At 38.7% G+C, this 23,555-nt stretch overlaps 1 protein-coding gene across 4 annotated transcripts; it reads left to right on the plus strand.

Moving 5' to 3' along the window:
- Positions 1 to 11,669: 11,669 nt before the first annotated feature.
- Positions 11,670 to 21,465, plus strand: LOC131225765 (uncharacterized). 4 transcript variants are annotated; one of them, XR_009161515.1, is made up of 4 exons: positions 11,670 to 11,820; positions 16,922 to 20,518; positions 20,675 to 20,712; positions 20,928 to 21,465. XR_009161515.1 is itself a non-coding variant. In XM_058221354.1 (2 exons), the coding sequence occupies exon 2, from the start codon at positions 17,168 to 17,170 to the stop codon at positions 20,330 to 20,332; it is 3,165 nt and encodes a 1,054-aa protein (XP_058077337.1). In that variant the 5' UTR covers positions 11,670 to 11,820; positions 16,922 to 17,167; the 3' UTR covers positions 20,333 to 20,875. The 4 variants fall into 4 exon arrangements, 1 of the variants encoding a protein (XP_058077337.1); XR_009161514.1 differs by having other exon boundaries at positions 20,972 to 21,465; XR_009161513.1 differs by lacking the exon at positions 20,928 to 21,465 and having other exon boundaries at positions 20,675 to 20,875.
- The last annotated feature ends 2,090 nt before the right edge of the window (positions 21,466 to 23,555 follow it).

Raw genomic sequence — 23,555 nt, forward strand, 5'->3', positions numbered from 1 at the left:
CGATACTACGTACTATCATCCCGACTTCACACTCCAGCATGGTTATTCCATTCGTACTGCATATGGTATTACATCTGCGGCATATGGCATTTTGGGTTACTATGTTTCTGCATTTAAATGGTCTAGATATGGCTGACATTATTCATGAACTCATCAGGAATTGCATATTGCATCACATCCTCGGCATCTAATATTTGGCTTTTTATAACTCCTCATTTGCATAGCTGTTCTATATTGCATATTTTGATATTGATTGCCTCATGAACTTGTCTGTATTTTCGCTTACTCTGTTATCGTATGACTTATGATCTTGTCAGTATTTCTACTTATTCCGATATTGTGTGATTTATAGATTACCAGTATTTTCGATATTGTATGATGATAGTATTGTATTAAAAATTTGGCACTTACCTTGTGCACACACTTACACTACCCTCTAAGCTTTCTATAAGCTTATGCTTGATAGATGCATGTAGGTGATGTTAAGTTGCAGCAGTGTTAAGCTTGGAGCGTGCAACGGTCTTCTGAAGCTTGATTTTCGATTTATATATTTTTCTTTCAGCATTGTACTCAAATAATTATATTAGTGGATATGTGATGATGACGTTGCCTTTGTGAATTGGGTAATCTTGTGGTTATACTTATTACGAGTTAAATGTACATTGAAAAAAAATCCTTCTTGTAGGATCCCAAGATCGGAATCTGGCATATGGACGCTAGGAGCCGAGAATGGGGTACTACGAAGGCTGTCGGCACTAGATTTAGCGATCAGAATTCTTGTGAATCTGATTTCTGGGTTTGGGACGTGACATTCCGACTACCATCCCTCTAACTTTGATGAGAGACTATCTACATTGGAGGAGAAAGTGGAGTCTTTGCATGTATCACAGGCTTCATTGGCCCAAACCCAACAGTTTACAATGAAGTATATGAAAAAGTACTTCAATTGCATCAACCAAAGTTTGAGGCTAAATGATCCTTCGATGCCTACACCATCTTCTTCTGGGTTGGATTAAGCTAGATTTATTTATTTTTCATACTTATGTTAGTTATGTACTTAAAACTTATTTTGTGACTTATCTTCATACTTTGGACGCCTTGATTATGTTTTTGCTAACAGTTGCCTATTTTAGATGATATGGTTAACTATTTCATATAATTACCCTAATCTTCTTACATGCTCATTTTATACTTTGATCTTCATATTATTTATACTATTCTTCTTTTATTAAATTGTGATAAAAAGGGGGAGACAATGATGGGCTAGTAATATGCAATGTTATATAGTATGGGGGAGATAATGTATGGAATGAATGGATGGAATGTTATATGTGTATTTCAAAGGGGGAGTGTCAAATGAGCATCATCAGTTATGAGCTAAAGATTACAAGCTACAAACACTTCAAGGGCAGGTTCTATGTTAAAGATGTGTATCTTGCAACAGAATGTGTATTTGTAATACTAAGTGTTTTGTCATGAAATTGACAAAGGGGGAGACTGTAAGTGCTAGGTGTTAAGCACACATATGTTGTCAAATTTCGTAAGACAAAACCACTTCAAGAGAAGATCAAGCTCAAAATCGGCCTATGTTCAAGAAAAGATCAAGCTTGAGATCGGTTTATGTTCAAGGGAAGATCAAGCTCAAGATCAGCTTATCAAGCCCAAATTTAAGATGAAGTCCGAGACAAAGTTCAAGCGAAAATGAATCAAATATTTGATATATCTAAAGTGGTATCAACCCTAGAAAGACCTTAGGACTAGGTGCTTTAAAAAATATTTAATCATAGGTTTTTATATTTGTTTTTGCCTAGAATTCGGCCAACCTAACTTCTAGTTCGGCCAGCCTAAGCTTCCTTGGCCATCCCAACTTTTAAGCCCAAGCAAATAACAACTTTTGTTGAAAATTCAGCTATCCCAAGTTTTGGTTCGGCTAGCCCAAGCTTGAAATTTCACCAGCCCGAGAAAGTTCAAGTTAAATTCCAACAACATCAACTTTTAGAATTCGCAAGAATTTGGCCAGCCGAAGGGCAAATTCGGCTAGCCGAATTGTGTTGTTCAGCCAGCCGAACTTACCTCGGGCTAGTCAAATTTTGGATAATTCTTATCCCGCGCTATCCAAAATCCATTGAACAGAATTCACTGAACTTGGGCTAGTCGAAGCCTATCTCGGACTAGCCAAAGTTCTAACTTCTTTGCCTATAAATTGAGGTTTTCTCTCATTCTGAATTACACAATTTAATTATCAGAATTCTTCTGCAAGAGAGAGAGAGAGAACCTTAAGTCATTGGCAAGCTATTGGTTGGTATTTATAATTTATTTAAAGTAACCCTATGAAAACCTTTTTATAGTGAAAGCCAAAATTACGAGGGAAGTAATTTTGGAAGTGGAATAGGTATGGCTGTTTTTAAACCACCGAACCACTATAATTCTTTGTGTCATGTGGTGAATGCTTTATTTTAATTTTTGATGGATTGGATGTATTTTTCAGTTATGTGGTGAATGTTGTAATTCTTTAATTTACTCTTGTTAGTTTGAAGTTTTAATTTTGAAGACATTTATGAAATAAGGTTATCCTGCTTAAAATTTTAGGTGAAGGCTATCTTACGAATTATTTGGAATCAAGGTTTCAATACTCGAGTAATTGAAATCTTTGTATTATTTACATATTTAGCATTTGTTTCGATTATTTGGCATTGTCCTATTCACCCCCCCCCCCCCCCCCCTCCCTCTATGACATCGTTAGCTCTCCATTTCACTCTGCTACAAGCTTCTAATATGTCTTCGAATCTATATTTTGAATATAAGTATTTTACTACTTTATTTCATTTTAGGTTTGTCTTACATAGCCTGTGAAAATCTCAGTGGGTTTTTATTTGTGTTAGCCCGTCAAAATCACAAAATGAGTTTTTATTGTGATAGCCCATGAAAATCATAAGGAACTGTATTAGGTTGTTAAGGTAAACCTATGAAAACCTTATTATAGTGAAAGCTAAAATTACGAGGGTAGTAATTTTGGGAGTAGAGTAGGTGTGGTTATTTTAATAACCAAACCACTATAACTCCTTGTGCCTTGTGGTAAATGCTTTAATCTTTTGGTGGTGTATATTATTTATTATTTCATTCTTTGTGGTGAATGCTATAATTTTTTATCTTCTCTTGCTAGTTTGAAAGATTGATTTTAAAAATATTCATGAAATAAGGTTGTCCTACTTAATATTTTAGGTGAAGGTTGTCTTATGAATTATTTGGAATCAAAGTTTCAATACTTAAGCGATTGAGATTATGTATTCTTTATATATTCTGCATTTATTTTGATTATTTGGCATTGTCATATTCACCCTCGCTCTAGGACATCACTAGCTCTCCTTTTCACCAATTGAAATTGTAGTTTAAGTTCAATAGCTGCTATGTTAGGAGTTAGAAAGTAAGGGTAACTTATAGAGGGGGGTGAATAGGACTTTTTAAATTTTCTAATACAAATCGCAATAGGCGACATCTGATTCACTCAATCAAACAAACAAACCGAGATATAAATAGATGTATCAATTCAGCTCAAATCTAAAAATTAAAAGATAGTGAATCATCATGTGGGCAATTTATCAAACATGTTGGCTACAATAAAGTTAAGCATTCACAATCATTGAGTAAAATGAAACAACAATCAATAAAAATTGTTCAACCCATTGCACATAATATATAGTGGTTCGGCTATGTGCCTACTCCACTTCTGGCCGATTCACTTTCTTCTAAAGTATACCGGATTTTAATATTATAATAGTTTTTAATTAGGTTAACCATAAATCTTTACAACCTACACAAGGTTCTACACATTTTACACTCGTCGATGGCTTATATAAGGTCTTAGGGAGTTTGGGTCATAAACTCAACAACGGTCCTATACAAGGACGACACTACACTTGTCTTACACAAGAACAAGCCATGCACTCTCCCGCTGAAGGCCTACATAAGCTCTAAGAGTGCGAGCTTAGATCTCAAACTCTTAAACCCAAATCTCCAAATGAAGAGGGTCAACTAATGGACTCTTACACTAAGACTTAGTTGGATGAGCCTCATAATAGCACCTAGTCAAGGATGTTTCATCTTAATCAAATTAGCTCCTCTTCAGCTCCCACGAATAATACCTTGCATAGATGTGCTAATGGAGTGTCAAGATTAGGAGAAGGGTTAGTGAACCTAACTTAAAGATAAATGATCTTTATGGTATAAGTTAAGGTTCTCTAAAGCTATCATTTGATGGCCTTTAAGACAATGGATTTGCCTTTAAAGATCAAGGTCATGATAATTAATGAAAGCTACAATGCATGATTTAATTCGAGCTTTGAGTGCTCATTAATGGTCTCTTAAATACAAGGATTGAATGATGAACTCATGAGAATAGAGATTGAGAAGAAGGATTTAGGAAGGGGAAAACTCTCTCTCAAGGCTTCATGTGTTTCTCATCTAGTTGCAAAGAAAGCCCTCTCTGGGTTAAATAGATATGCTTGCAATGGTAAAATAATGGGCAAAAATCGGGCAGTTCGATAAGATCGAGGCTGACATCGATGGGATCAAGAAAAGTAGAATTTCTAGCTAAAATGTTGTTGAACAGATTTTACGCTTCTATCGATGCCATCGAGTGGCTCTTCAATCCCATCGAACAACTTAGAAATATAGGTCAAAGCTTGTTGGACAATTTTGAATTTTCTACTCGATAGGATCGATTGGGTGTTTGATCCCATTGAAACCCCTCGAGGAGCACTTGATAAGATCGAGCACCTATCAAATAGACTATAAGATCAACTTTTCATATGTTCAGTTTTGCCCTGATTTCATTTTAAGTCTTTCTTCTAGCTAACGAGGGAAAAGTTATTCCTATTGATTTTGGCTAGCTAGAGATGCATGATTTTGGGTTTTTCTTAGTCATGGGATTTGAGGAGGCCAAGGTACTTCATCATTTCCTATATCTTTAAAGCCTTGAACATCGATGTGCTTCGAGTCTTCAACCTTTAACAATTCATGGGGCTGTCCGGACTCGATTACCTACAACTCACACTAATTGACAAAACACTGCATTTACAACAACATCGTTTGAGTAATCCAAATGGAGAACGATGATTATGTATGCAAAAATTACATTCCTAATGCAATGACAAATGATAACTTCAATATCTATTTTTCCCACTTTTCGGCCAAAAATCTAGGAAACAACCTTGAGAAGAAATTCAAAACAAAGGATGCTGAAAGCAAGAAATATAGTCAGTCATTATATTGATTTTAAAATATCAGATGATAAGTTTATAGTAGATCAAGTGCATGAGTTATACAAAATATTCCATGAAATCTCAGTTGAATGTATGGTGATTGATGAGGCCCTTTAAGCTACTGTAATTATTGAAAAACTTCCATCATCTTTTAAAAAAAAATACAAAAACTCTCCTAAACATAAGAGAAAATATATGAGCATGAATGATCTTGTTCTCCATATATAAATTGAGGAAGTGGTAAAAAAGCGTGATAGACATTCCCTGAAGTTGGAATCTATAACTAAGGCCCATCTTTAAGAGATTGACCTAAAGGATCAAGCTAATCGAAATTTTCAACCACCAAAGAAAAAATACCCACATGTCCAAAAGAATAAGAAAATAGATAAAATAATAATAATAAGAGTGAAGGGTGCTATGTTTGTGGGATAATTGGTCACTTTGCCAAGGGATGTTGTTTTGCAAATGTGACAAGAGGAGAAAAACCATGCATATGTAGCTGAAGAATTTGTGAGAGTCATCACTAAAGCACTCGTTGCTTGTAACATGAACGAATTATGGATTGACTTATGAGGCGCTAAGAACCTATGCTACAATTAAAGCTGATTTTCCTCCTATGAGAAGATAGAGGATAAAAGACACATTTTCATGAAGAATTCATCTAAGGAAAATGTCATTAGCAAAGGAAAAATGAGTTTGAAGCTTACCTTTTGATAAGGTGCTAACTCTTTTTTATGTTCTACTAGTACCGAATGTTAAGTGTCAAATATTGCATATTCTCTCCTATTTATATCTTGGTTTTATGAACATGATACTACTTAATGGTAGATTTTATACATATTTGTGTTGCAATGTGAATTTGAGAGCTTAGATTGAAAAGAATGTTAAAAGCATGGATTTGATGCTTAAGAATCACCTAGGCAAATGATGGATCTTAGGAGACCAAGAGCGAAGAAATCAAATATCAAAGATCTAAGGAAACTAAGTACAAAAGCTGAAGAAAAGACTTGAAAGATCACATAATTTGTAGCAGAAAACAAACAGGTTCAGTCCGACCAAACTTGCACAAAACAGTCCAGCAAGAAACGATGGAATTCAGAAGCTAATTTGGCTCGACCGACAGTTAATTCGGTCCAATCGAACCCATGTTCAGTCCGACCGAAGGGAGGATTCGGTACGACCGAAAGTGCACAAAAAGCTCCAGCGCTGAAAGGAATTAATTTGGCTCGACTGAAGATTAATTCAGTCCGACCGACAACTTAAGCTCAGTCTGACCAAACCCAGATCGGTCCGACCGAAATTGGACAACTACTGAAATAGAATCCTTTCCAAATTTGGACTGGACTTCGGATTCGACTTTGGTCCGACCGAAGCGTAACGCGGAAAAGCTGCGGATTGCGTAATTCAAGTCAGGTTGCGGAAATTTCAAGTTGGTGCATAAGGTGAAGCTTCACAACTATAAATAAGAATCCCTACGATGTTCCTAGGCATCATTTAAGGTTTAAGGAGTGGAGCAAAAAGGTAGAGAGCTGTCGCCAAGAGTTTTTCTTCTTCTTCCTTAGTTTGTTTTTATGTTTTATTTAAGAGTTAGTTCAATCATGCCTATGGTTGGCTAAATCTCTTAGCTAAGGCTAAAAGGTGAAGCTTATAGTATGATTGGGATGTTTACTTTGCTTTGATTCATGTTTGTGTTGAACTTCATTGATTTCTAGTTGATTTTAAGGAATATTTTCAGTTTTCAATGGTTTATTGTGACTCAAATTACAGTAGAGCCTACAATGGCTTTAAGTATCTTCTTTTCTTATTTAAGATTATGGGATTGGCAAATCCTATTGTTTGCCATCGTCTCCGGGGTATGGTTGGGTGACGGAATTCCTTCCAAATCTTCACAATCCTCTTCCATTGAGGCTAGATTAATAAAAAGTTCAAAGATTTGATCATCTCTTTCTCTAACTGGATAAGATAGGACTCTAATTCCAGTTGGATCTCTTAAATCAAGTAAGGTAGCTTCTCAATAGCTACAAGTGGATCCTTGACACCCTAGTTCCCACCTGTAAATTTATAAATTTCAATTACAATAATCACAATTACTCTCTTTATCAATTCAGAATTAGTTTTAGATCTTTTAGTTCTATTTCTAGTTACTTTCAGAAACGTACGAGATTAGTCCATGTGGATTCGACCTCGGTCTTACCGAGATTATTACTACATCGCGACCCTACACTTGGGGTTTTGAACACCGGACCTTCGAAAGAATCTTGTCTTCCGCTCTACACTTGATAAAAATAGGTTTAAGTTAATTTTTAAATCTAAAAAATCTACATTTACCCAATAAAATAAAATTAAAGAACGAAACCATCTTGGTATTGAAGTCTCACAATCATATTTATGTCAACTTTATTATAAAATCCTTAAATACTATTTTTTAAAATATATTCTTAGCTGGAACTAAAGCTAACTTTTTTGTGAAAGTAACAAACTCGACGATAAGGATTAATATACATAATAACATAGCAGATGAGCAAATAGAACCCAAAAGGAGTAAGAAGGCCAGAGTAGAGACTAGCTTTAGACCTGACTTTTACACTTTTTTAGTAGAAGATGCTCCCACTAAACATGTTGAAGCAATGAACTCACCTAATGCAGCCTTTTGGAAAGAAGTCGTAATACAGTGGACTCTATCTTACACATTCATACTTGGGAATTGGTAGACCTACCTTCGGGTAGTAAACCCATAGGTTGCAAATGGGTGTTTAAGACTAAGCTTAAACAGGATGTATCTATTGAAAATTTTAAGGCTAGGCTCGTGAGTAAGGAGTATAAGTAAAATGAAGACATTATCTTCTTTAACACATTCACATGTTACCAAAATCACCACCATATGTATATTGATAGCAGTTGCTTTTATTCATAATCTTGTGATCTAGCAAAATTGATGCGAAAATTATTGTTCTTAATGGAGAACTAGAAGAAGAGATTTACGTAAATAAATCTGAGGAATTTGTGATAAATGGTTATGAAAATAAAGTGTGCAAATTAGTTAAATCATTTTATGGTCTTAAAAAAGCTCCAAAGTAATGGCATAAGAAGTTTGACAAAGTGTTATTGTCAAATAGTTTTCAAATCAATGACTTCGATGAATGTGTATGCAGTAAATTATTTAAGAATATATGCATAATCATATGTTTGTATGTGAATAATAAATATGTTTTTTTGTGCTAACATGGATGTGATGAATGTGGCCAAATCCTTCTTGAGTTTTCAATTTGACATAAAGGATTTGGAGGAGTCTGAGATGATTCTTTGAATAAAAATTGTGAAAGAACTCAATAGAACCACTTTATCTCAATCACACTATGTTGAAAAATTATGAGAAAATATGATATTCTTGATTGTACATGTACAAGCACTCTATTTGATCATCATATTAAATTGTGTAAAAATGAGGGTGATTGTGTATCATAGTACTCTAATGTTATCGAGCATCAAATGCATCTAATAAACTACACTAAACTTAATATTGTATATGCAATTGGTAAGCTAAGTAAATGCACTAATAATTTTGGAGAAAATCATTGGAATGTTATGAATTAAGTACTAAGATACTTAAAAAAGACTTACAACTATGATTAGAACCCAACCTATATGAATGGAGATTCCAAGAACTAGGTTCAATAGATAATAACAAGTTGGTTTGAGTGGTTTGATATTAGCACTGCATATGTATGATTTAAGAGCCTCATTCCTGGAATACAGCAGTGGAATTTATAGTTGTATAGGTATATTCCTGATAGACTCACTTATCTGAGTGTGGAAGTGGGGTTGCTTCTTACGAGCAATTGGACATTTTTTATGACGCTCATGAAACTAGGATAAAACACATGATCATAATGTGCTGGCTTAAGAAATTTAAGTTGCTTCGAAACAGTATACGTGTGATGTTAATTCAAAACTTTATGTTACAACCACCTGGCAAACCAAACACGTCTACAATAGACAATGTTTAAATCTTTAAGACATCTTTGTTGATGCACTTCATTTTACTGATTTGCCTAATTGACTTTCTCTTTTACTATATTTACCGTTTTTCCTAATTTATTAAATTGTGGAGGATTGTTAGAAGAGTAATGGATTTAAAAATAGAAAAACTTATTTTGTTCTTTACTTTTAGTGTTGGTTTCTCTATTTATTTTTAATGTTGGGTTTCATCCTACATTGGTAAATGGGATGGAATGAGAAATCCTTCATATATGAATCCTTCACTTGTTATTTGTATAGAGAGCCGAGAGTTTACCATGGTAGCAACCTCACACGCGCAGGGTGTTGGCCACAGTCGCAGGCAGTATAGTGTGCCTTTAATATGGACACTTATATTTCCTCTAGCACACTCCTCGACTCCCGAGTTGTTATATCCTGGAACAAATCCGCATTTAAGAAAACAGCTAACGCCTGTTTCAACTTTCCAAATATTATTTTTATTATTTGTTATTTGTAATATTTCGGCTTTTTTCTTCATTAACGGGCACTTCTTTTCTTCCTTGTAACATTGAAAGTTTATGCTGCACCATCGAACCAAATGCGGGAGGTAAATTCAGCCAAACGATACTTTATAAAGATCAAGGGGCCAATCTTAATCTGGCAACTGAGGCTCAATATGATAGGACTTTAAAAATAGTTAGATCCAAAACTCGCGTGGGCCATACCACACGAAACAGCTGTGATTGAACACCCACCATTGAAAACTTCGTGGGGGCCACAGAAGTTTTCTATGATGATAATATTTGTGCCCGCAGTTTATCTGAGTACTAATAAGCCCACGAACAGTTTGGATGGCATATAAATATCATGGTCAGCTCCAGAAAGGTTTTAACGGTGGACGTTTCAGTTCCCACTGTTTCGCTTGGTGTGTTCCACTTGAGTTTAAGATTTCCCAGATTTTTGGATTCCCATATTACTGTGGTATTGAAAAACAGATGGACGGAGTGGATTTTTCACGGGCATCTCTGTGGACCGACCCATCTTCCAACTAAGGAAATTCATATGGGCGCAGGCGATCCGTGTCCCGCAGCCACTAGCAAACCCGGATGGATTTTAGTCCAGATCATGCTTAAGATACGTCGTACTTGACGAAGAGCGACTCAAGACTTGCATACGTGTCTCATGTCAGCACGTGTGCCGCATAGCTTCTATCGATCTCAATATCTCGTGCGAGCGACTAAACGGTTTACTACGAACAAGCACACGCATTCAAGGGAAATGATATGACGGAGCCGTCTCTTTCGTGATAATACACACCCACCTTCCACTGTCCACGTGGAAGGATAGATAGTAAAAATCAGGATCGTCCAACCAGTAGACTCTGATTATGGCCACTTGTTCATAACCACACTAATCCATCCCTTCCTCTCAACCTTGCAATGTGTTACAACCGTTGAGTTATTTTGGAATACACCGCCCACTTGAAGCCCCCAATAAAAAGTTAGGAAATGTCCATTTTGGCTACATTTTAAAATATGGGCCATCTACAATAAAGTACCATGTTTGTATGGTTCCGATCTTCCGTTTACTATAGCATGTGGAAGGTAGTAGAATGGCTCTATCATATTATGATATATATACGTATCCATCATATCATTTCCCCACATTTTAAAGGAGGTCATAACTCGAATGATACTTGACCACCATTTTAAAATGGTGGTGACTTACCCGCCTCATATGTGGTAGTGAATGAAATATATCCAGACCGTCTAAATTGCGAGTGACATTGTGGATGGATTCGATATATAAAACAACGCTGGCCAAATAATCATGATTATCTAACTGATGCCTATCAAATGGTTGGCTGTAAGTAAGAGAGTCAGTGGTCCAAATTCCAACAGAAAATAGGATGGACGATATTATATTTTCAGTTCATTTTTCGGTTTACGCTCCATCCACGGCATAATCAGAGATTTTGACGGTCTAGATTTCGGCTGTAGTGTCACCACCATTTCAATGATGGTGCTAAACTAACGTAGGAGTCTATTCCTCAATGGAGTGTCTTGTTTAGACAGGAGGAATACTAGCATGCAGAGCGTGTTGCATAAGACTTCAGTACAGTTTCCTCTTCAAGCTCCAAATAATGAGTATATACTGATCTGAACCGTTGATATTATGGGTTATGGAGTTGATTAAATATATATTAAATTTCACAATGTTTAAAAAATTTTAACCATCCAATTATTTCGAGATTATTTATACCGCTTATACAACCATTTATTTATCAAGTGGCCTATCGGATTCCTAAGAGAATCCTCACATATTTATATGATGGCTCACCATAATAACAGTTCTGATCATCACATGCATGCCATTTGTAGTGCGAGGACGGTACTGCATGTAAGTTAAATGCAGCGACGATGCACATTACAATCCTTTTTTGAGAGCCGAATGAAAATACTCAATTCTCGGTTTCGCTCTGGATCCCGGTCGGCTTTCTCTCTCCTGTGAGATTTTTCTCTCCCCCTTAAAAAAAAAAAAAAAAAAAACCGCTCAAAGGTCGATACACAGAAACAAACGTGTATGTTCTCCTGCATCTTTTTCCTCTACTTTTGCATTCTCTCTCTTTCTTCAAATCTCTACTTTCTTTCTCTCTACATTCTCTCTCTCTATCTCTCTCTCGACTTTCTGAAAGTAATTTCTTTTTTTCTTTCTTTTTTTCATTCTAGGGTTTTCATTTTTTGCCGATTTTGTTATGTTTGGGAGATTTGAATTAGCATTCTGTTTTTCGTGTTTTCCTCGGTTCCTGTTTCTGCATGCATCAGGATTCACGCATTTTGGTCCACGACTAGGGTTTTGAGTTTTTTGGTAGTTGGGATTTCTTTTACGATTTTGAGAGAACTAGGGCTTCTGTTATTTTGTTTTGTTTTGGTAGTAGAATAATTTCATTGATGAATTAACGTGTGAAGTTCGATTTTCCAGCTTATATTGGTTTGGGGAGTCGTTATTGTTTTGATGATTCGGGCATTTCTTTTTTCCTGATTTAAATTTGGATATTTAGGTTTTTAGGTGGTAGATAGTAAAATCCGTTCGAATATTAGTCTTTTTGTGGAATGGGTGCTGGCAAGATTTCTGCATGTCAGAATCATTTTTTTTTCTTCATGAGACTATTGAAGTGTTGTGGGTCTCGGAAATCCAAGGTTTTGTGTTTTGAGTGATGATGTAGTATAGATGAATATCTAGGGTTTTGTGTTTTAGGTGATGAAATAGTGGTCTAGATGGAAACCTAGGTTTTTTCTTTTTTTTGGTGATGATATAGTGGTGTAGATGAAAATTTAGGGTTTTGTATTTTGGGTGATGATGAAGCGGGATTAATTATGTCATCAATATGATCCAAATTGTTGGGCTTACCGCGGATGGGATGTAGCATGGAAATTTTCTCTGATCGGACGAACGTAATTGTCCTACTAAAAGATTTTAATGTGGTTCATTTTGCTTCTCTTCTTGACAGTCTAGTTTTAGGCTACTAATTTATGGCTGACAGTGTCACCTGTATACATGGTACAGGCTGATAGCATCAAAGTTCCCTAACGGCCTGTTTGTTTCACTGATTTCCATGGTAATGTAATGTAAATAAGCCATCATTGATATTTCACAATTGTTGTTTAAACAAGTATTATAGCACATAGTTCGAGGGTTAAATGCATATGTAATAGGAGACGGGTAAAGGAATTTATAATCATTGCCTTCTTTACAATTTTACCTAGATAAAATAAACAAGGTAAGCATTGCCATCATTGTAGTCAAATTCAGTTGATGTAACCAGGCAGGTAAAGTAATTCATAATCATTACCCATTTCCTTTACTGATGTAATTGATGAAGCAAACTAATGCAGGGGCATTTTCACACCGGGCTCGAGTGAGGTCGCCTGTGGGATGCAGGGGCACACTTGGGGTGGGCGGGGCCCACGGGGGAGGCCTCATGTTCGAGACTCCTCACCGGGGGTGATTAATGCGCATTTCACGCCAGGCTCAAGTGGGGTAGCCTGTGAGATGCAGGGGCACACTCGAGGTGGGCCGCCCGTTGCCCACGAGGGGGGTTTGGCCAGGGTCCTAACCCATGAGATGTGGGGCCTGGGCTTATGAGATAAAAGGATTAATTTGTCATGCTCTAACAGTTCGAGCTTTTAGAGTAAGTGGTTAATTGTTATACATCAAATTGGTATCAGAGAGGGAGGTCTTGTGTCCAAGACTCCTCACCGTGGGTGATTAATGCAGGGGCGTTTTCACACCGAGCTCGAGTGGGGTTGCCTGTAGGATGCAGAGGCACACTCGGGGTGGGTTAGGCTCACGGGGGAGGTCTTGTGTTCAAGACTCCTCACTAAGGGTGATTAATGCGCATTTCACGTCGGGCTCGAGTGGGGTAGGTTGTGGGGTGCGGGGACACACTCGGGGTGGGCGGCCCGTTGCCCACGGGGGTGGGGGGGGGGGGTTTCAGCCGAGGTCCTAACCCATGAGATGTGAGGCTTGGGCTATGAGATAAATGGATTAATTCACCATGCTCTAACAGTTCGAGCTTTTAGAGCAAGTGATTAATTGTCCTACATCACAAACATGCCCTAAAGTGTTTGGCCCTATGAACTCCAAAATAAAAGCAAACATGGGGATGCTTCCAAACACAAATAGATAAACTTTTTGTAAAGAAATATTTTTTAATAAAGTAAAAAATTTAGGGAAAAACGATGAAAACATAGAGAGCAAACATGAACCTTTTTCAAATAGAAAGATCAAAGAAAATTTAAAATTTGGTTAGTGGTCTGAAATAAAACATAATCAATTAACAACCATAGAAAAATCTTGCAATAGTCATCTTAAGAAATATTAGTATGAATACTACAATGAACATCACATTTGCTCTCCTAGAAGATTCAAAGAAATCCAGAAAATAGAATAAAAAAGAACAATAGATTGTTAGTGGGAGTCTGCATGGGTAGTTTCTTCAGCATTAAGAGAACGGATGCAAGCTTGAGGGAAAGAGAAATATTTGGCTTGACAAAAGAAATTTATATAACAAAGAGAGAGAGAGAGAGAGAGAGAGAGAGAGAGAGAGAGAGAAGAAGAAGAAGAAGAATGCATGGAGAACTTGAATAGACCCTTAACTGGAAGCGTCCAACACATGGCTCTTGCCAATGACATCATTAGGACATTTTGTCCATAGTTTTTGAAGTGTCATGCCATATTGACGAGTGTCCTAAGTGTCCAATAAAACAAAAACCAAGATGTAGCAGTATCCAAGTATCAATGATGATTGGGATTGTCTTATTGGTGCAATTTTTGGGTGATGACCCACTTTGTCTATGACGATGTTTGCTATCTCTTCTTGCAAATTTTCTTTCACAATCATGTTTATCACCTCAATTTTCCCAAAGTTTGCACTTTGGCTTGAGACTTCTTTATAGCATCTTAATATTGCCATTGGATTCAACTCTTGATCAATATAGGTCTGGATCATCGAGTTTGTGGGATGAGCCATGCTTTATGAGATGGAATGTTGGGCAGTTAAGGGACAACATGCTCATGGTATGAGTATAGCTGAAATGTGGATGTTAAGATGGATGAATGGCAGCACAAGGATAGAATTAGAAATGAATGCATTCAAGGGAACTTAGGGATCAATCGGGAGCTTGTAAATGGAAGTAAATGGGATATGGGTTTGGAGGTAAATGAATTGGGAGTAAATGGCTTACAAAGTTGTGTTTGGACAGGAGTATATGAAATGCATATGAGATCAAAATATTATGTTTGGATGGGAGTAAATGGAAGGAATTGGAATGCATTTGAATTTTTCAATATATTCACAGGAATATATGTGAGGAATATATGTGATATCCCAAATCAGCTTAAATATCCCAACTTAGTGTATGTATGCGGTATTTAATAGAAGGATTGTAATACGCCAATTGAAATATATACCTTAGCCAAAAATGAGGAAATTTTGAGTCTCGGGTAGGCCACAAACTTGCCAACATTTTTCAACCATCCATTTAGATGGCCATCCTTTGGATAGTGTGGATCATTCTTTTGGTGTGATTATAGTGATGTAGGCAATATTTGCTTTGTTTTGGAGTATCATTAGTGTGACACGTGTATGATGGACATGTGCGTAGCGGCACCTTTGTTTAGAAGTGCGACTCTCCAAGATAGGTCAAAAAGGCATTTCACCCCCATTTACTTCCAAATCCTCTCCCATATAGAGGATTTCATTTACATGCATATTTACTCCCATTTCATTTCATTTCATTTGCATGCATTTACTTTCATCTAAACACACCTCAAATACCATTTACCTCCCTTTAATAGCCCCTTAGGAGTAGCACCAATAGGTAATAAGATGGGGGAAGGTAGACTTAGATGGTTTGGCCATGTCCAAAGGAGATCAAGAACTTCACCGGTTAGAAGGGTTGTGTTGGTTCAAGGACATGGGTGAAGGTGGTGAGGAAAGGATTGAGGATGTATGGTTTGATTGAGGATATGGTTTGTGATAGCGGAATGGCAGAACAAGATTGTGTAGCTGACCACATATAGTTGGATAAGGCTTAGATGATGATGATGACCCATCTATGATGAGTGTTGACGAGCATCTCAACATGTATGGTGGAATGATTGATAATGGTGGTTATCACAATGGTCTAAAGCATTGTTCAAATTATTATTTAAGTGTATCATATCACGATATGGTTCTAGTGCACGCATTTCCAGTATGATGCATTCCAATGTTATCAATCTTGGTATGATGTTGAATTTCACTAAACTTATTTGGGAATAACGTGTCAATGATACATTCATATACTATGTGTTTGTATCGGAGTGTGATGATGATACAAACAATGCTTTCCAATATATTGCCCATATCTTCATAGAAACAATTGCATCACACTGCCCAATAATTTATTATGTCTCATTCCCAATATGGAAAATATGGTATGAATCATATGACACATTCCAATATTTTGAACCCTGGCCTCAAGACCCACTATATCATTGGTTTTTGTGTTTTGCATTTATAATGGGTTCAAAATCATTTTTGCTTGAGTTTGGATTTACGGATTTTTGTGGTAATTTCTGGCACCACCTGTAAAGGACTAAGGTATTTTATAACTTGCAGATTTTTGTCTATGCTGTCATATAAAATCTCATTTCCTTAGCAAAGTTTTCTATCGGCTGAAGAATTTCGAAATTGTAATGATTACCTTTCAAAAATCAAAAAGAAGAAATTGTTATGGTTGAGTTTAGAACCTTCATTCTCCTGTTTCTCCGGTTCCTTTTTTTGCTTTTAAGGGTTTGTTTGGGTATTCCTGCTTTTTGGATTCTCCAGTTCCTTTTTGGCTTTTAAGGGTTAGTTTTGGTATTCCTGCTTTTTGGGATGGGCAGTGCTCTTCACCAAGTTCTCCATTTGGATAACTCCAAATCTGGCTTGAAGTAACCTGGATGGAAAACCGGAACCAAAAGCTTCTTTTCACATGCCTTCTTCAATGAACATTCCACCCAAAAAGGATGCCAAATGGATGTTTACACTGTTCTACCGTGAATATATTATTTGTGGTGATTTAGGGGTATTTCCAAGCATGCCTAATATCTTTATTGATTGGTGTAATTTTAAAATATCTCTTTTCTATGGATAGGTCTATGATTTGATGGAAGAAATATTCGGCATTTTTGGGCTTGTGTGGATGCTGAGTTAAAATCTGGTTGCAGTGGGTTCAACACTTTTGGTGGAGAACGAGTCATGTATTGCTCTTTCACCTAGGGCCTATGAATCAAAGCAAACATGTGGCAAAAGGGTAGCCTTCTTAGGCTTACGTTCTTCACATGAGGCAATTGTATATTGGGCAGTTGGGGTCTGGCATTTCTTCGATCCCGAATCAGAGATGGAGTGCAACAAGGAAGAGGCTGTTAGAGCTAAGGGAATTGCCGAAAAGAAGATGCAAAATAAGGATTTTGTGGGTGCTCGGAAGGTTGCCATTAAGGCCCAACAGCTCTTTCCGGAACTTGACAACATCTCTCAGATGCTCACTGTCTGCAATGTGCATTGCTCTGCTGAGGTCAAGGTCTCAGGGTCAGAGATGGATTGGTATGGGATTCTCCAATTAGATCAGACAGCAGATGAAACATCCATCAAGAAGCAGTACCGAAAGCTCGCTCTTCTACTTCATCCTGATAAAAACAAGTTTTCAGGTGCAGAGGCTGCATTTAAGCTGATCGGGGAAGCACATAGAGTCCTTACAGACCAAGCAAAACGGTCCTTGTATGACATTAAGAGAAGAGCCAATGTTAGGACAGCCGCAGCTAGGCAGCCTCCTCCACATATGAATAGGAACTCTTATCCTAGGAGACAACAAGGTGCTCAGAACAATTCTACGAATCATGCCACTTCAAATTTTTCAGGCGCAAATCAGCAGCAAGGACAAAGTGTCCCAACATTCTGGACACTCTGTCCTTTTTGTGGTATAAGATATCAATATTACCGAACTATTGTGAATCGAGCTCTCCGTTGCCAAAATTGCCAGCAGTCGTTTATTGCTTACGATATTAATGTCCAAGGCACTGCACCAGGAGCTAACCCAGGATATGCATGGAACCAATCTGCAAATCCTCAGCCAAATGAGGTCCCTAATCAGGGTGCTCATAATATGGGGTGGCAAGGTAATGCTGGGAACGCTTCCAGCATGGGGTTTCATGCGGCATCAGAACCCTTCTCAAAACGAGGATCCAATGCTGACTTTGGTGGTGGAGCCCAAAACAAGGCGACAGAAGATGGGGAAATGAATAGGAGGGCACATATGGGGAAACCATCTGAAAATGCAAGCCGGAAGAGGGGAAGAAGGATGGTGGTAGAAGAGTCCAGTGAGAGCTGTGATTCTGATAGCACCACAGATGTAGAAGATTTAGAAGAAGAGGTGCAGAATGTTGAAGTCACAAGTAGCCGTTATCCACGCCGATCAACGAGGCAAAAGCAACATGTTACTTACAAGGAAGATAGGAGTGATGATGATGACTTTGTGAACCCTCCTAGTTCTAAAAGGTCAAGGGGTGGTGGATCCTCAGCTGGTGCGAATGATCAGAGTGATGAGGCTTCTTCAAATGATGAGGCTTCTTCAAAAGATGAGGCTTCCTTCGAAGATGAGAAAGAAGCCAAACACAAAGGAAGTGTACCTTCTGAAGAAAGCTTACCGAACGGAAAAGAACGGTCGGGAAAGCTTAAGAAAAGTGAGAAGGAACAAACTGAGGTTGGTAACGAGGAGAGTTTCAAGCCTAAAGACAATTCTGAAGCAAACCCTACCATCGATTCAAGACCCAAGGCCACATCAACTTCCAACTCTATTCCCTACTTGGCAGCTGAATTCAATGACTTTGAGAATGATAGAATGGAAGGCAATTTTGATGTCGATCAGATCTGGGCACTCTATGATGATTCAGAAGGCTTGCCAAGATTCTATGCTCGTATTAGGAAAGTCTTCTCGCCAGAGTTCAAGTTGCGGATCACATGGCTAGAAGCCCTTCCCAACCCAGAAGACCAAAATGAGGTCAATTGGTTTGAAGAGGAATTGCCTGTTGCTTGTGGGAACTTCAGACTAGGGAGGACTGAAGTGACTGATGAGCGTGGTATCTTCTCCCATTTGGCTTCTTGCGAGAAGGGCGTGGCTAGAGGTACATACAAGATATATCCTAAAAAGGGTGAAGTTTGGGCTCTCTTCAAGGGATGGAATATCAACTGGAGCTCTGATCCGTATCTGCACCGAACAAATAAATTTGAAATTGTTGAAGTCCTTTCTGATTATTCAGATGAGACTGGCGTTGAAGTTTCATATGTGGTCAAGTTGAAAGGGTTCATAAGCCTGTTTCGGCGATGTACAAACAGGGAAAAGAAACCATTTCAAATACCCCCAAATGAGATTCTCCGATTTTCCCACAGGATTCCTCATCACAGAATGACAGGAGGCGAAAGAGAAGGTGTCCCAGAAGGGTCTTTGGAACTTGATCCAGCTTCAGTGCCTCATGTCACCCAAGAGTCTAAATCTTCAACTGAAAAGGAGGTGCCTGCCACTGGGTCCGACAAATTCAAGACCCCCAAGATGAAGGTAGAGCCAGACATGAAGAATCCCCTGGAAAAGGAGAATCCGGATTGCTCAGTCCGTTCTCCCAGGGGGGTGAATGGGGCCCATGATAAGAAAGAGAAGAATGTAAATAGTGGGAAGAAAGGCATCCTCAATGACTTTCCCAATACTAAACACGGTGAAGCAAATGCAACCAAACGTCAGGCAGATAAGAAGGACAAGCATTTAGATGGGGGAAACACCAGTCCTTGTGATGCTGCAGAATGCCCTAATTACTCTCCTGCACCACCTCTCAGTGACCAGATTGTGTACCCAGCTCCTGAGTTCCATGACTTTGAGAAAAATAAATCCAGAGATGAGTTTCAGCCTGGTCAAATATGGGCACTGTACAGTGACATAGATACATTGCCCAAGTTCTATGCTCAGATTAAGAAAGTTCAATCAGCAGGATTTGAAGTGCATATAACATGGCTAGAACCATGCTCCACGTCAGAGGGGGAGATGCAGTGGGCCAACGATGACCTACCTGTCAGCTGCGGAATGTTTAAGCTTACACGCGAGACCGAGATGTATTCAGAAACTTCGGTGTTTTCTCATCAGGTACATGCAGGGCCCACTTTGAGGAAGGGAAGATTCAACATCTATCCTAGGAAAGGTGAGATCTGGGCATTATACAAGGATATCAGCACTGAATGGACCCGTACTGACCTGAAGAACTGCAAATATTTCATGGCAGAAGTCCTCGAAGATTCTGGTCCTAAGTTGTGTGTTTCGATTTTGGAGAAGGTTAACGGATTCAACTCCGTTTTTAAAGGAATTTGTGTCACAATGGAGATAGCACGGGATCGCATGCTGAGATTCTCCCATCAGGTTCCTGCTTTCCGCCTAACAAAGGAGAGAGGCGGGAAGCTGAAAGGCTGTGTCGAACTTGACCCAGCAGCGGTGCCGCCTTCTTTCTTTCATAAAACCTCAAAGTGAAATCATAGGGGGTGGGTCTGTCATTTCGCAGCCAGTAGTTTGCAGGAGCTTTCGTGGAGCTCCATGTGAAAGTACATGGAAATGAGGAGTGCTTGCTGGTTCTTTCTTAGGCCCCAACATCCAAAGCCCCCAAAGTGCTCTTGAAACGGGAGGACAGCCGATCGTGGGACTCTGGTCCATTTGCAAGTGGGTTCTTTCTCATGGGTTGAGAGATGGATTATTGTAGATCTTTCATGATTAGATAGCTTATGGATTTTCTAATATATATACATATAGATCGTCATCTTCTTCTTTACCATCCTTGTTTAGGCACCTGACATAGGCGATTTGGCATTTTAACAGACCGTTGAGGAGAGTGGTGTTTTCACCTACTTGATCAGGTGAAACTCTGCACCCTTGGCATTAACTTCTCTTATATTCACGTGTTATCTGTATCTTATCCATGTTTACTTGTTGTTTCTTATGAATAGAATCTCATAGTAGTGCACCCAAACTTATGTTTTTGGCCCACTGTTTCAAAATATTATGGTCCATGGTGCTATATGATTTCTTCTTGTGGGATCTATGTTGAATTTTTTATGCAACCTTTTTATAGTCTGGATTCCAGTCCCAGAGTAATTATACAATACCTGGTGACAGAACAAGTGGGGGCAGTGATTGGCATGATCTGGACTGTTAGTGCGATGACCCCCCACCGTGGAGGGACCATGACAGAAATAACTTCCAGATTAGAGGATGCTGTCCATGTAGTGAAGACTCACTGGTATCGAATGTAGACTGTTGCCGTGATTGACCGTAACCCTGTATATGCACAGGCAGCTGATTGTCCAAGGTATTGGTTATGGTCTACCCACCATATTGTCCAAGGCATGCGTAGAACCAACTCAAGAAGGATCAAGGATCCCATGATTTGGTTGGAAAATGATAGGAGCGAATCACTCCAAAAACTACACTAATTTATGAGATCATATACATGGGAAATGAGTATTCAGAAATGATTGTTAACATGTCTTGATGTTATTTTGTGAGCTTTGATATTGTTTTTTACTGAAATTTTATGCCGTCCTATATGTATCAAGATACTCGTTCATGTAACTATCTGATACATATATGGTTCCTGTTACACGATTTTAGCCCTGTAGAATCATACTCGAAACCTTAAACCGTGGCCTGGTTTATTTTTCTTTATCTTTTTCCCTTTTGTTCGGAGTTGTTTGGTTGGTGGTTTTTATATTTACCAGCTTAGTAATTCCCTGGTAAGGCAGATAGTTTGGTAATGAGTGGAGTCTGGGACTCTACAGTAGTTCAGGACCTGCCATCCCCCCCTCTATGTTACCGGTAAATACTTTATTTAAAAATAAAAATAAAAATCACTTTGGTTTCATGAAAATTTTACCTAAATTAGATTGATAATCAAATTTCATGATATTTGATGCCAACCAAACGCTCCCTTCATTCTTTTTATAAATAGTCATGTTGAAAGATGCAGTATACAGTGCCTTACTGTGAATGGTGGTCGTAACTGCCAACGTTGTGGGCCCCACTGAATAATCCACGCCTTAAAGAAAACTCCCAGATCAGAGGATCCCCGCGATCTAATCTTACTCTTTTTAAGGTTGAATGAAGACCTTTGGTGTTTTGCCACTTGCCAGTCTCCGCCATCAATATCAATGGACGCCGATCAGGTGGTGTTGCCAACACCACCCTTCATATTGATGTGTGTTCGTTTTGCCAGCTCGTTTTAGGGCATGAACCCAAAAACAAAGTAGATCTGAAGCTCAAGTGGACCACACAGGAAAAGATGGGGATTGAACGCCCACCATTAAAAACTTCTTGGGGGCTATGAAAGTTTTGGATCAAGCTGATATTTGTGGAATGTGTGACCTTATCAACAGGTTCGATGGCAAATAGACATCTCCACTATTTCATATGGTGTGGTCCACTTGAGCTTCCGATCTGTTTCGTTTTCGGGTCCCTGCCCTAAAATGAGCTATCAAAAAGGATGAATGGCGTGGATATAGAACACATACACCAACAGTGGGCCCCACAACGCCCAATTCATCACCACCCAACCTAATGTCAGTGTGTGGGAAACTAGGGGCAGGGTTTGGTCTGTTCTCTCCAGGAGATTTCTAGGGCGCTGTATGTCCGTAGCGTGGACCCATCGAGCCAAAGATCTGGATCATTGGACCATGGCTCGCATTCCTCTCCTGTTGAGGATCATATGCCTCCTGTTTAATGTGTGGTGGCCACTTCATCATGCTTCTGCCTTCGTTAGATTGTGAGGTATGTTCGAGTTTTCAATCTGTCCAAGTGGGCCCTTGGTTTTGCGATCCAAAACATTGATGTGATGGGACTCAACATGGGTGGCCCATGCGCCAAAGCTTCCCTATAATTGAAGATCATGGCGATAGAAAATTTTGTTTTTTTACCATTGCTGTGTTTCCTTTTAACCACCAGTTGAAAGAGTTTCTACATTTCCAGCTGGGATCCATAAAGTCAATGGTGTGGATCACTGGGTGATGTGGGCCCACTTTGATAAGCTGAAAATTCCGGAGATGCGGATTAGGTGGTGTGGCCAAGTTCAACACCAACCCCAGCGGTGGTGTGTGAGCCGTGGGGCCCACCCTGATGTATGTGTTTTGCCAGCTCATTTTAAGGCTCGAACCAAAAAACGAAGCAGATCCAAAGCTTAGGTGGACCATAACACAAGAAACGGTGGGGACAATAACACCCACTGTTGAAACCTTCCTGGGGCTCACTCTATGTTTATTTGCCATCCAACCTGTTGGTAAGGTCACACAGACTTGGATGAAAGGAAAATATAAATATTAGCTTGACCCAAAACATTTGTACTCCACAAGAAATTTTTTTTACGGTGGGTATTCAATCACTACTGTTTCCTGTGGTGTGGTCCACTTGAGATTCGGATCTCATGCCATAAATGAACAACGTTTTGTGGATTTTGTGAAGTTTGGGCGTCGGTGACTATGAAAGACCATCCTTTCATATTGGCCTGATCAAGATTGTACGGTTGACCAGCCTGAGATTTTGGACCGAAAGATCTAGCTGGGTCCTAATTGATACACACGGTTCAATTCCTACCATTGTCTGCATGAAGGTGGATATTTAGGTAAGTCCGGTGGAGCTACCAGACATCTCCCAAGTCTTTGCCGACACGTATCTCAAGATGATATTCACAAATGATGAGAAGATGGGATCA

This window comes from Magnolia sinica, chromosome 14 (assembly GCF_029962835.1).
Source record: "Magnolia sinica isolate HGM2019 chromosome 14, MsV1, whole genome shotgun sequence".
Lineage (NCBI taxonomy): Eukaryota > Viridiplantae > Streptophyta > Magnoliopsida > Magnoliales > Magnoliaceae > Magnolia > Magnolia sinica.

Bases quoted from the DNA above. Each gene is read 5' to 3' on its own strand.
- LOC131225765 (XM_058221354.1), top strand. From the start codon at position 17,168: ATGGAGTGCAACAAGGAAGAGGCTGTTAGAGCTAAGGGAATTGCCGAA.